Genomic DNA, 14,517 nt, shown 5'->3' on the forward strand with positions numbered 1-14,517 from the left:
AGTCTCCAACGGATAGGTAATTTCCCTCTTTTTCTCATGCGGCAGCAATGGATGTAAAGCAGACAGACTAGCAACAGATGCTTCTTGAGAAAAGTAGTGCGCGGTACAAACTTTAAAGGGATGGGCACGTTTTGCTCTTGAAATAAAGATGCGGGGTGCCACGATCAACTTGTTTGCTGCGTCTGCTTAGCTTTTGCGCCACGTCAGCCTGTGGTCGGACCCTTTAAGCTCCGGGAGATGATAATGGATGCGGCTGGGGGTACAGTGCTGCCCACTCCCTGGAACTCATCGTCACATCTTCACGTGCTCGAATCCTGCGGCCCGGACTTCAACGCCTCGAGAGCGTTGGAGCAGTCAGTGGATCAGTCCGATAGGGGGCGTTCTACGTTGCCCCTGCCCCTGTCTTGCAGAGATGGAGCCCCCTCCCCGGCAGCAGCAGCGGCGCAGAGCCCCCCGCTGCTGGTGGACGCCTGGCTCGTCCCACTCTTCTTCGCGCTCATCATGCTGGTGGGGCTGGTGGGCAACTCCCTGGTGATATACGTGATCTCCAAGCATCGGCAGATGAGGACGGTCACCAACTTCTACATAGGTAAGAGAACAGCTCATTCGCCAGGGGTTCCCTTCCCCTGGACCGCAGCTTTCTGTCATGTTCTAAGACACCTTCCTGCTCGGAGAAACCACCCCAAAATCTCATTTGTAGCAAAAGTAATTGAAATATAGAGCTTCAAGTATGTGTGCAAAAGTGTCCAAGTTGTGTTCCATTTTCTTCAGTGAATTGGGTGGTTATGTTCGCAAATTCCAATCTGAGTGTGAAAATTCATGTCAGTCATTTAAAATTCGAATTTGCACCTTTAAATGCGTTTTCTGACACGTAAACAATGATGGCAGTAGGGGGATTTATGTGACAGCAACTGCTTACTGGGGTGGGTTAGAGGCATTTGAGGACATGATTTACTTTAATGCCACAAACTTTCAATAAATATTCAGTGGGCCAGATTTCCAAAACATTGAAAATGTACTCGGGTAGATTTACCTCTCTTCTTGGAGCACATATACCTTTTTTAAATTAAAAATTAAAAAATCTAGTCCTACTGGGAAGCTGCACGAGTCCCAGCTTTCCAATAGCACCCCTATGCATAAACACATATGCAAATGCAGCAAGTGTACATTTACGCAAGTTAAATTTTTAAGATGTATTTTCTCTGAAGGAAACCATTATTTTCGCTTGCAACGTTTTGGAGATCCCTTGGGATTTTAGTGGACTTACTCCAACCATTACATTCATACGTGTAAATCATATCCACAGTGGGGATATATTTGTTAATTCTCACAAGTTCCCAAGTTTGTAGTTCTCCACCTATGTTCCAAGGCATTTTAACATGGAAATTTCACGCCTGCACCATATCCAATCCTAATAAAAATGCAAATTAATCCCCATAGTCTTACCCCCAATTATATTTCAGACATTTTTGAAATTTATAGACAATTCGTAGAATACACCTGGGTAGCTGCTGCTATATTCCAGTACCTTTGGAATTCTATTGTAATTTCAAGCTATGCATTTTTATATGCATAAGTGTAACACTTACATTTTACCACTTTTATGGGTGGCGTCCAAGTGGAATTGTACTTGCTGACTTTTTTTTTCTCCAGGGAAAATTCCGTTTAGCTTTGGTTCCCTTTGGAGACCACCCTTCCCATAGCCCCCAGCGATTATGACAATGTGCCTTCCTCATTCTCATCCTGTATGCATTTACATTTGCTCCTAATGGGTGTAAATCTTCGAAAATAACGTGGTGCTTTAAATGGAAATAGAAAAGTGCAGCTATTTAAAGTACATACCGGCTTGCTCCAGAGCAGTACCACCACTCTCGGATTAAATGCATAGCAGAAGTGCTGAGCAGTGCAGATACTCTACCTTTTAACCTTCTCAGAGCATCTGGAGCACACACAAATCACAACGAAGAGCACATCTTCTCAAACAAAAGCATTCTCATAATGAATGTCAAAACTGAAATAAAAGATGTGTATAGTTTTTTCACATCTATATTTTTGCACTCAAAACGTGGGATTATGCTCATTTTGGGGGTATTTGTGTAGCTCAGTTAAATCTTGGTCTGTAAAGACATTTGTGATTGGATCCTATATGTCTAGATTTTGTCAGACATCCAGCCCATTGATTGGAGTAAGATGCTTTTGCGCAGAAACAATGTTTTGTAAAGTAGGTTTGTGAATGGACCGTGGATTGCAGGGAATCGGCTCCTAAAACTCTGATACTATTACAAATTACATAAAGGTGAATTACAAATTGAAGAACGAGAAGAAGAAAAAATTTATTAAAAAAAAGGGTATGGCATATTAGAAGAAAATTTAAACTGCAGATACTATCAGAGACTACATAACGGGGAATAAGTATTTGAAGAACGGAAATAAATTAAAATATAATATACAAAAGAGGTAACCGACCTAGTATGGCACACCAGAGGAAAATTTAGTTAGATCTCTTGATGTTGGAAGGGAATAAGATGAAGCCCTCTTTATATCTCAGAACAACTTTGCCCCGAAGAAGTCCTTTTGGACGAAACGCGTCGGCTACGCTATATGTGTCTTTGATATATGTGAAGAGGAGAAGAATTCAATAAAGAAATAACTTTGAAAATAACACCTGCTGTATGGACAGACGTATTTTACGATCATTGAACAACTTTATGGAGTGCTGGATCACAGTGAATTGTTGATAGGTTTGTGAATAAGCATGCCTTACTCCTGGAAAGTCAAGAGTATCTCTCCACTAAATGTGGAGTACGGTAAAACTACTCAAAATAAATACTTAGTGAATCAAGCCTGAAAATCAATTCATTTCAAGAATAATTCACTCTTAGCAAACAAATAGTCAAAGAATAATCTTTCAGAATTGACCCCACAGACTTCTGGTTGAGTTTTCCATAATATTGTGTTTTGTCTAGGACATGTCAAAAAATCCTAGATGTACTCCCTAGTAGCTGTATCTTTTACAACACTTTAGGAGTACCCACACATGTATCTGTATCTTGCACTCACTAATGTATACATGTGTACATTGTTTAAGAACACAACATATCAGTGCTGTTCCATTGAAACATTTCTTTTACTTCACCTGGGAGAACTGTTTTTTTAGGTCTCGCTAGCGTTGCAGCGCGAAGCGCTGCCGCCAACGAGACTATTGTTGCCGTGTTTACTCCCAAGGGAGACAGACCTGGGCACGAGCCGATTATGGTCTGGGCACGAGCCGATTCTGGTCTGTGAACGCGCTTCACAGTGGAACAGCTTGTGCGCGTTAATTCCAGTTGAGTGCTCGTCTCCGGAAGACGTGCTGCGCCGATTCTGGTCTGGGCACGAGCCGATTCTGGTCTGTGAACGCGCTTCACAGTGAAACAGCTTGTGCGCGTTAATTCCAGTTGAGTGCTCGTCTCCGGAAGACGTGCTGCGCATTAATTATAATTGAGTGCTCCAGCAGCCTGGGGCGCCTGTCGACATACTGTGCTAATGATTACTGTGGGGTCTCATGCTGTGATAATTCTCACTTTCTGTGTTGTGATCGGGAGCAGGCGTATTACTGGCGCCACCGGCACGCCTTCATTAGTCATAAAAGCTGCATGGCAAGCGATAATTAGGGCGGCATGTTTTAAGACATTTTTAGCAATTACTTTGTTTACTTAGTGCTATTAGTGATATCTTTTGTGCATCCAATGCTCTATTTAAACGTGCAGCACTGAACATTTTCAAAGAAGGCGAATCAGCGACATTCATTGGAGACACGACCTATTTGAAGACGCTTGTTTTACTGGGGTAAGTTCTGTGAACTGTTTAGTTTGTTTACTTTATTATAGTATAACTGGCAGGGTTGGCTAAATTATGCGAGAAAAGGAAAAATATGCAGGAGATGATGGTATGAGGCAAGTGTGGCAAATGTATAATTATGCGTACACCATATAAAAGCAAGTTGCAAAATGTCCGATGTTGGGCGGATGGGTTCACTGTGCTGTTGCGTCGCCTGTAGGTGTGGTTATGAGTGCATGTGACTAGCTGGCGACATGTCCTCGTACTGTTACTTGCCTTTGCACTTGTTTTTTTTTTGCATATATATATAGCACAAACTCGACCCGAAGTTTATTGGAGCGCTTTACACGAGCACCGTATTTACATTACACATTCAGGCACGGGGAGATTAAGTGATTTGCCCAGAATCACAGGATGTTGATGCGACCTCGGGGCTCAAACTCTGGTTTCCAGCACCAAAGTCGGCAGTTTAGCCGACGGACCACATCCTCGTCCTTGCCCTGCTGATTTTCAGGGACGGCTACTCTGTCTTCACAAGGGTCGGGCGAACTATGACTCCGCTGCCTCACCTGGAACAAATCTGTTAGGTGTTTGTATTTATTTTTTAGTTTTTTTTATTTAGTGCAAACTCAATCCGTAGGTATTGGAGCACTTTACGTATACCACATCCATTATAGAAGGACACATTCATGTTTGGTAGGTACGTGGATATTAAGTTATTCATAACCGGCGGAGCCAAGGCTGGTCTCTCTACCTCTGTGACTCCGGTTGCTGCTCGCACCTCGTGTATAGCTGGTTTTCCTAGTTATCTGGCGAATACAAAAGCGGGTTTTGCTGTGTTTCTGTTTAAAGGCTACACATAAGGGGCTCAACTGATCGAATTGTAACCAGCTGTCCAACACAATACCGGCAGAAGGGCTCAGTGAGACGTACACTTGTAAGGGGCAGAGGTTACACTCCCGGCAAGTCTGCCTCAGCCTTCATTCCTCCGAGGTGGATCAATTGAATACCATTGATTGGGTAGTAGTTATATCTGTTAACCGAGCGTAGAAATGGAGCAAATTTAATACGGAGGGCTATTTGAAAAGTATCATTTTTTTTCAATGTGCCTGATGAATTTGTCTTTATGTTCTTGGGACTTATAAGAATCTTGTAGTGTGTACATCAGGCGGGTCATGTGTCTTTGGAAAACTAGCACCTTTTTGTGATATTGTAGTTGCATGATAGTTTCACATTATAATAGTGGGGGCTCGGATGTCAAACCTCCTTTCCGGGTGTTGGTCCTTGCCAGCAGTCATCACCTACTGCCAAAGACCTGATTTTTAAAATGTATATCACCTGTCCACCTCCTTCTCCTTCCGGTACCCCCCTCACTAGTGCCCTCTCTCCTTTTCGTTTTCACCGTTCCAGCCTCTCTTTCCCCGTTCTCTCTCGGTCCGCCATTTCTCTCCATGCCCCCATTTCTCTCTCCCTGTGCCCCCTTTCTCTCTCTCCCTGTACCCCCCTTACTCTCCATCCCATTTTCCCGTGACCCATAGCTTTGGCTGCAGGTGAGTTGGCACAACTCCTGTGAGAGAAGTGTCTCTAGATTAGGTGGCACGTGCCCCTGCTGGGACCATGGTCTGCCGTTTGTCTGTTACACAGAAAACCACGTCTCCGTTAAACTGCAGCTTGAGAGTATTTTGGGTTATTGTGTTTATTTACTGTACCAAATGAATCATGGTGGAACCGGGAATCTTATGCCAGAGCATCCCAGGAATCCAAAAAGTAAAACTGAAAAAACACATTTTGGAGAAAAATCATGTGATGTTGCAGAAATCGCTTCATCTCTTAGTGGTGTTTAATGTAGGTTCATTTACAAACCCCAGCCATCATATAAGGTCTCTGGAATGCCTTAGACCTGGCAGAGTGTCTTGATGCCCATGAGCAACAGTAAAGAGCATGTTCACCGCTGAAGAGAGTGACCACTTCACCATTCATCCCTTTGTGCCTGCAAACAGAGCTGAATACTTCACCTTTCACCACTTTGCATCTGCAAACAGAGCTGACCACTTCACCAGCTGAACAACATTTGCACAAGCGTCGCTGACACCCCGTACTACCGATTTTTTTATTGCATATGATGCCCCAATCACTTCAAGTACATTTGTTGTGATCGGTAGTCCCAGTCCCCTGCTATACATTCCATCGTAAATTTTTAGATCCTGTTTTTTGTATTTTTATTCATCCATTCACACTCCTTTACGTTAAAATAGCCATAGCTTTACTGTACAGTTGCTAGAATAGCTTATAATATGGTATAGTGTGTAATTTCTAGATAATCACTCCACTGCAAACAAAAACATTGATAAAAAACACTGCCATTTACAATGCCAGTAGCTCCAACTGCAACAAATGCGAGACCTATTGCATTGCAAATGCTTGTTCTATGTAGAAACCACTTTCTCTCAACCCCTGGCAGTATTTTGGTTATTCCCTCCCCATTCCCATTCTGGATGTTTACTTACCATTGAACTTAATAGGAGTCAAGCAATCAACCAAACAGTATTTTAAAGTGCAACATGTCACTCCTAGCTGTATCCAGGGGCTGTGTCTCCATCGAAAAGCCAGTTCTCGAGTCTCTTTCTGAGGACTGCCAGCGAAGAGGCTGTACAGAGCTAGAGGGGAATACCGTTCCAGGTCTTGGCAGCAATGTAGGAGAAGGAGCAGCCACCACTGCAACGGATCCTGGGGGTATGTGCGAGGGTGAGTGAAGAGGAGCGCAGGTGTCTAGTGGGTTGGTGGAAGTTCAGTCAATGGTTGATGTAGGTAGGTCATAGGTTGTGTATGGCTTTGTAGGCGTGCGTAAGGATCTTGAACTGGCATCTCTTTTTAATGAGGAGCCAGTGGAGATTTTTCAGCTGGGGGTGCGATGTGGGTTCATTTGGGGAGGTCCAGGATGAGTCTGGCTGCAGCATTCTGTATGGTCATGAGTCTTCTGAGGAGCTGGGTGGAGATGCCGACATAGAGTAAATCTCAGGAGAAAAGGTGCTGCCAGCAGTTTGTAAAAACTCACAAACTGGCATGTTTGCGGGTGTACATGTACCTTGCCAGGAACCAGAGTATGAAACAGCCACAACGAGTCAATTTGAGCTCTCACAGAACACAGCTATACTGGAAGAATTTTAAGCGTGTGTCAATTCATTCATAGGTGCAAATAGGAAATGTCCTATCTTTAGCACAGATGAAATATAAGAATTGATTAAAGACAATGAGGTGAGCATAATATAATTAAATTTTCTTTATTGCATCATTCCTGCAGGAATAACAAAGCAAATCATCATCGATGACATCAATGGAGTACATTCAATAAAAGGTATAAACTAAAATGTACAAGTTAACTAGCTAAAGTCTCTTTATTGTCCTACGACATAAACAATATAAGAAAAATCATCAATCTGGATAGAAAAAGAAAAAGACCAGGAGCAGCAGTGCATGAAGGAGCAATCAGTAAAGAACAACCTTCAAGAAAGACAAAAGTATGAGACAATAAAAGCCCTCAGAGGAACAATAGAACAAAGCAGAAACAAGATAACAACTCTATTGAGCATGCTGCTTTGAGGGTGTGAAGTGTTTTATAATTGTCCTTTTGGCTATAATATAACCTTCCATTTTTTCTGTTCTTAAGCGAAGAAAATCCTCTGTTTAGGGTTTCCTTTTTTTCATTATAATTTCAGAAAACAACAAGAAAATGACTTACAGTCTTCCTACCCAAGAATTTCCACATTTCATAGTCAGTAGAACAAAAAGTTGTATGGGCAGGAATGTCTCCTGCTTGGAAAATGGGCATGTATTTCTGCCCTGAATACCCAACTGCTTGTGAAACTGGTATCCTTACTAATATTTTAGAGCTCTCTGTAATGCTAGCTTAGCATGTACACAGAGGCATAGGCCTATCCCAGGTAATGTGAGGTCCAGAATCTGTTCTGTGGCATGGAAGAGAACACTGAGTATGCCTTCATAGCAAGCATAGGACAGCTGCCCGTGTCCAATGCTTTCTGCATCACATAATATATTGTATTGTAATTGCATTGTTAGTGCAGTGAACCTTTATGGTGACCAAACCTTTTTCTCTGTGTCAGGAATCGGTACTCTTACTGGCTGCTCTTGTGTAAAGTTCCACTGGTGTGCAAAACCCAGATATTTGCACTGTAATTTAGGGTGCATGTATATTTAATGAGTGTGTAGCATATGGTTGGTAGTTTAACTCTGTATGTTTAGGAGAGTTTGAGTATTGAGGCCAGTGGGATCCATTTTGCATGCCGTGATGTAGTAGGATGAGGACAGCTTTTCCCAGTCAGTGGAAGTGCATTGACTACATTCCTGTGGATAAAGTGTGCTGATCTAGACAATGAAATGATGAATATTGGGACAGGGATACCTTTAAAAATTCAGTGAGGCTCTTGCTAACAAAGAGTTGATAAATAGTTCTTCCACAGCACTGCCATTTGGTAGGTTACAGGTGTGAGGGGTAGGCCTGCAATTTCTGTGGTTTGAGGAGAGAAGGTGTCTAGGCAGAGTCTGCCCTTTTGTCCCTGTATACAGCTCCAGAAAGGCAGATGACAGCCAATTGCAGAGATACTACACCTCAATGTGCTTATGTATTGGATAGTCCTGCTTAGAGCCAGCCCCATTGCTATCTGATGTAAGAGCCATTACCTTGCACAAAGCGGTGTCTGAGGAACAGCATGCAAATGACTTTTAAAAATTGAAGCCCCTCACATTGGTTCAGAAACCTTAGACAGAGGATCCATATTCCCTATCTCAAAAATGTGTATTAACTTGAGACCCAAACCACCCCACTTTTTTCCTGTTCCAAGTTCCTCGTAACCAAGGAAGGGAGTGCTCTAGAGACTACTCCAATGACTGCTGTGTCACCAGGGTTAGTGTCTGTATTACAGCCAGTCTCCTGGAGGTGAAGGGACATGACATGAAGTGTTCACTTTATGCTGTAAAAGCTGACGGTCTACCTTGTACCTAAAAGTCTGCCTGCCTGCTCAGAGAAGGAAGGAGAGTGCCTGAAAAGACTGTCCAGGAGGAGAATCCAACTGTGTTCGCATTGTGAGGAGCACCCACAAGTTACTGACTGCTCTGGGGAGTACAGCTAAGCTGACCTGAACTCCAATTGTGGCCTTCACTGTGGACCGTGTTTGAAAATCAAGCAACTAAGTCATCCTTTTCCTGGTAGCCCTGCTACTTGATGCTTCTGTTGTTTGACCCCTTCAGTTAATCCAGAGGAGGAGCTAAAGTTCCCACAGAAGCAGGAGTTGATCTTAGCATGGAGACAAATTCTGCTGTACCTCAGACTCGTTTGACACATGAGCTTTATGTAATCTTCCGCGGAAAAATCCAGCAATGCAGCCCATTTGTTTGCAAATTCCTGTCCTGTTTCTGCAAGTCAATCTTCTAATGTCTGCATGCCAGCCTTTTGCCAGAGTCTATGCTACCCATCCAGCTCTATGGGGGGTGGGAGGTCTGTCTTTCTCCACCTGCCAGGCAGTGTCTTGTTGCATGCAACAATAGCATAATCAGTTTCCTGATACCCTTTGATGTTCCCCACTTGTACTCTGATATCCTCCCAGTAAAATACTCATTGCTTTGGATGCAACCATATTATCTTTTAATTTAAATGAGTTGTCTAGGACTATGCTTCAGAGCTGTGGATTGTGGGACAATCCCGCAATATGTGTGCTAATGTGCACCTCTCATCCCACTCTCTACAAGAAGCATAAGATCACCTAGAATCAAATATGTGTGTTATATGGTTGCATATAATGCCATCTCTAGAGAATGGTCAGATTTTCTTCCATCACTCCTACTCTTATGGCTCCCTTATGTGAGTGAAATATTTATAGAGCCCAGTCTCTGTCCATGAGTGAGATGTAGAACTGCTTTCCCATGCACTCTGAAATCTCTACTTGAACTAAGTTCCTGCCTGTCAACATTTTTTATATAAGTTTGATACAATTCTTTTCTAGAGGTTGTGCTTTGGAACACTTTTCAAAGAGGATCATATACTTCATTGCTCAGAATTGGTTGTGTTGTGGCGGCATTGAAAATAGTGGAATCTTGCATCCTCCACCAATCTATAGTCTTGGCTGATATGTTTGAATGAATTAATAGGTCCCTTGTAAAAGAGAACTCCAATCTGCAGACAGAACAATTCCCTCTCCACATTTGAATACTTTCCATTCAGTCCAGGCTGAAAGAGTTCCCAACTGGGTGAACGAGGAGGGATAACCTGTAATCACTTGTCATTTTTAATTGTTGTTTGTTTTATTTTTCTGTTTTCACCTAACCTAGTTTGCCACTTTTTGGGCAGAGGGTACCTACAGTGAGTGCACACATTGTTATATTTAAATTCTCTGATTCAATTATTTTACTGATGGGAGATATTAGGTGTGTGTGCTGCATTTTGGTCCACTGCCTGCCGCTTGTGTCTTATATTAATTCTTCTAACAACCTCTGCTGCCACTCCAGTAAGGAGAACCATCAACAACTCCTTAACTACCGGAATATTTCCAGAAGAACTCAAAAAGTTATACATACGCCCATTACTGAAGAAAACAAACTTAGACCAGCTGAACCCTGACAACTACAGACCGATTTCAAATGGACCTTTCCAGGGCTAACTGATGGAAAGAGCAGCTTTCGCCCAAATGTCACAATTAACTAAAGAGAATGCCATACTTTCAGACTTCTAAACAGAATTCCGTCCAGGAAGAGGCACAGAATCTGCCCTCCTTTCAATCAGGGTAGACCTGAAAAGCACAGTTGACTGCAACGGGGTTACTACGCTACTTCTCTTTAACCTCTCAGCTGCCTTGGACACGGTTGACCATGACACTCTGATACAAAGACTCCACGAAGCCGGCAGAGAGGGAACTGCTCTAGATTGGATTGGGTCCTACCTTTACAACAGAACTAATGTCATCCATACTCCACCTTTCTCATCCAAACCATGCTTGACAAAAGGAGTGGTCCCTCAAGGCTCTATTATCTCGTCCATGGGTTTCAACATCAACATGAAATCATTACTGGCACTAATGAATCAATTTCACCTCACATGCTATAACTATTCAGATGACTTGCAAATACTACTTCAACTGCAATGCCCCAAAGACATTGGAAACTCACCAATTTTCAGTTGTCTCAGAGCTGTGGATCAGTGGATGCCGTGGAGCCATCTCAAATTGAATGCTTCCAAAACGAAAATACTCATGTGTGGCAATTGGAAACATGATGACCTGCTTGCCATGTGCACATAAACAAAAGGATCCACCCGCAGGTACAGTAAATCAAGAGTCTCCCGTTTATACAATATGTATCCCACGGTCGTGGAGAATACACATCAGTTGTTAAAATACCCCTCACACACCAAAAGGGCCCTTGGTGTCATGCTTCATCATAGGGGTCTTCCCGCCCCTCTACGGGACGGGGCGTGCTACAACCTACATGTACGTGGGAGCACTGTTCTTAATGAGACTACTATGTGTAGTGCAGGGGTGTGCAAGGAAGGGTCAGGAGTGGATGGAGAGTGATTTAAAAAATACCTGGCTCTCTGGACTAGGAAAATTTATCCTGCCGTCTAAGCTGGTATTAGTAAAAAGGTGGGGGGGAGGAGGGTGTATGCCTCAATGAGCTATGCCTCCTGGTGTCGACATGTTTCGAAGCTTCCCCATGCTTCTTCGCCAGGACCTTAAGGATCCCTTCCTACGACGCACTGTGATGTGTTAAAAATCAAAATGGTGAGTGAAAAAAAATCAGAATGGAAGTAAATAGCCTCCAAAAGTTGGTAATGCCCCAATGGGTCTTAGATACTCCTATTAACCTAAAAGGAAAAAAAACGGTATAAAAGAGAGATACACAAGACATTTAATCACGTTGATAGAAGTTCATTCCGTCGTGTTTGAACAGTGATCTGAAAAAGGAGGTGAACGATGGTCGTCTCTTAACGCTATCCATAACGTTATCACGTGATCTGTGATGAAAATACTGTGTGACACACTACATAAAAACATAACATAACAGAACAGAACAGAAAACACACACTCTACTCAGAAAGGAACAAAGTTCCTGCAAGGCAGATATATCAGTGGTTGTTTACATGCCAAGCCCAACAAAGCAATAGTAAAACATACTTGCTGCAAAAAGAACAGTATCCTCATGAGCTCAAATACCGAGTGGTAGGAGTGCCAAATAGGCTGCCTGAATGAAGGGAGAGAGGAGACTGTAGTTCAATCATCAATACTACGAACTACCAAGATACATCCTCGACCTGCCGGCTATGCCGTACTTACACCTCCAAGGATCAATGTCCTGCCCAAATAGCCACCCCGGTCGGCTCCGTCGATGGAGCAAGACTGGAGATATCGGAGTTTAAGTACCTGCACCAATCAGGGATTACGCGCCAGTGAGCCACGTCTGATAGGCCAATGGAAAGAGACCCGCTGGCATTGTTTACCTGGACCCGCAGGCACTGCTTAACGGGACCCGGAACCGGAAGGTAGAACGGTCGGGTCACCGTGGTTGAATGGCGAAGGACTCCCAGAAAAAAAGAGGTGTCTATGTTAGATGCCTGTATTGAAATATGACGAAGTTAAAAATGAAGTTAAAAAATGAAAGACTGGTAGGTGATACGTCCGAACCTGCGTGCTAGACAGGTTTACTCAAGGGTAGGCACAGTCACCTGGATTGAGGGGAAGGGGGGTTGGGTTAAGATCAAAACCAACTGGGAAAGGACTCCTCAACCTAATACAATACAAATACACCGGCAGTGGAATGTCTCTAAGTACATGTTGACAACCGGCTGGTACACAGCTTAACCAACCAAGAGTACATACACATCAGATAGGCAATGCCTACACGAATGAGAAAGCCACTAGAGGGGGGTCCTCTGCTGTGGTCTAGGTAGGGTATTCATAGGTGCATGAGAGAGTAAGAAGGAAAATTAACCACACAATTGTAACGGGGTGTTGCTACACTGGTTCAGGACAGGTCCTGGGGGCATATAAAGTAGAAGGAAACGCCTCACTAGGTTGGATGCCCATGGTAAAAAGACAGATAGCTGAACAGTATTCAGTCAGGTATTATGTTATCAGACACGGAACTGATTCCATGGTATATCCTCGTTTAATCCATGGATATGAGTCTTAAGACGGAAAACCCATCGTTGTTCTTTCTCGAGGAGGCCATGTTCGTTACCCAATTGTTCTATCACTGTCCATTGTAAATCTTCTATGCCATGTCTATTGGAAATATAGTGATTAGACATTTTGGTAGTGCTCCTACCACATCTGACATTGCTGCGATGTTCGCCAATACGTACCTTGATTGGTCTGGATGTCATCCCCACATACTCAAGGCCACAAGGACAGGTGATTAAATAGACAACATTTTTGCTATTATAGTTGGTGAAACTCCTCTGGTCCCACTCATCGCCATTCCGGAATGTAATGTGTATACTTTTTTTCGTCAGATGACAGGTACTGCAGTTACCACAGGGGTGATGCCCCTGTACTGGGGGTAGTAAACCAACGGGTCTGGGTCGGGACGTGTTCTTGGGTCTCGTATGAACAAGCATGTCTCTCAGGTTGCGACCCCTCTTGTGAGCGAACATAGGTTTAGTTATGTTCAAGCCACAGCAATTAAGGAGACGCCAGTGTTTATTCACTATCTTAGTGATCTGGTTAGAATGTGTATTGTAAGTTGTTACACAAATAGGTCTCTCATCGATCTGGTTAACCACTTTATCTTCCAAAAGGGCCTCTCTGTTATTATTCCTCGCTCTCTTCAGGGCCTTATCAACGACTTTCTCAGGGTAATTCCGTTTGATCAGTTTAGTACGTAGTTCAGATGCTTGTTGTTTAAAATCACTTAATTCAGTACAGTTTCTTCGGAGACGGAGGAACTGACCGTACGGTTTTCCCGTTAATCAGTTCCTGCGGGTCCAGGTAAACAATGCCAGCGGGCCTCTTTCCATTGGCCTATCAGACGTGGCTCACTGGTGCGTAATCCCTGATTGGTGCAGGTACTTAAACTCCGATATCTCCAGTCTTGCTCCATCGACGGAGCCGACCGGGGTGGTTATTTGGGCAGGAGATTGATCCTTGGAGGCGTAAGTACGGCATAGCCGGCAGGTCGAGGATGTATCTTGGTAGTTCGTAGTATTGATGATTGAACTACAGTCTCCTCTCTCCCTTCATTCAGGCAGCCTATTTGGCACTCCTACCACTCGGTATTTGAGCTCATGAGGATACTGTTCTTTTTGCAGCAAGTATGTTTTACTATTGCTTTGTTGGGCTTGGCATGTAAACAACCACTGATATATCTGCCTTGCAGGAACTTTGTTCCTTTCTGAGTAGAGTGTGTGTTTTCTGTTCTGTTCTGTTATGTTATGTTTTTATGTAGTGTGTCACACAGTATTTTCATCACAGATCACGTGATAACGTTATGGATAGCGTTAAGAGACGACCATCGTTCACCTCCTTTTTCAGATCACTGTTCAAACACGACGGAATGAACTTCTATCAACGTGATTAAATGTCTTGTGTATCTCTCTTTTATACCGTTTTTTTTCCTTTTAGGTTAATAGGAGTATCTAAGACCCATTGGGGCATTACCAACTTTTGGAGGCTATTTACTTCCATTCTGATTTTT

The 14,517-nt window shown here is 43.2% G+C and overlaps 1 protein-coding gene across 1 annotated transcript in view; it reads left to right on the forward strand.

The window, feature by feature from the left end:
• The first annotated feature begins 237 nt into the window (after positions 1–237).
• LOC146866144 (G protein-coupled receptor 54-like) overlaps positions 238–14,517 on the forward strand; it is a 708,070-nt gene continuing 693,790 nt past the window's right edge. Inside the window, exon 1 of the mRNA XM_085640803.1 lies at positions 238–589. Within this exon, the coding sequence (XP_085496929.1) occupies positions 238–589 (352 nt within the window). The remainder of the gene's footprint in view (positions 590–14,517) is intronic.

Source organism: Triturus cristatus, chromosome 2_1 (assembly GCF_964204655.1).
Source record: "Triturus cristatus chromosome 2_1, aTriCri1.1, whole genome shotgun sequence".
NCBI lineage: Eukaryota > Metazoa > Chordata > Amphibia > Caudata > Salamandridae > Triturus > Triturus cristatus.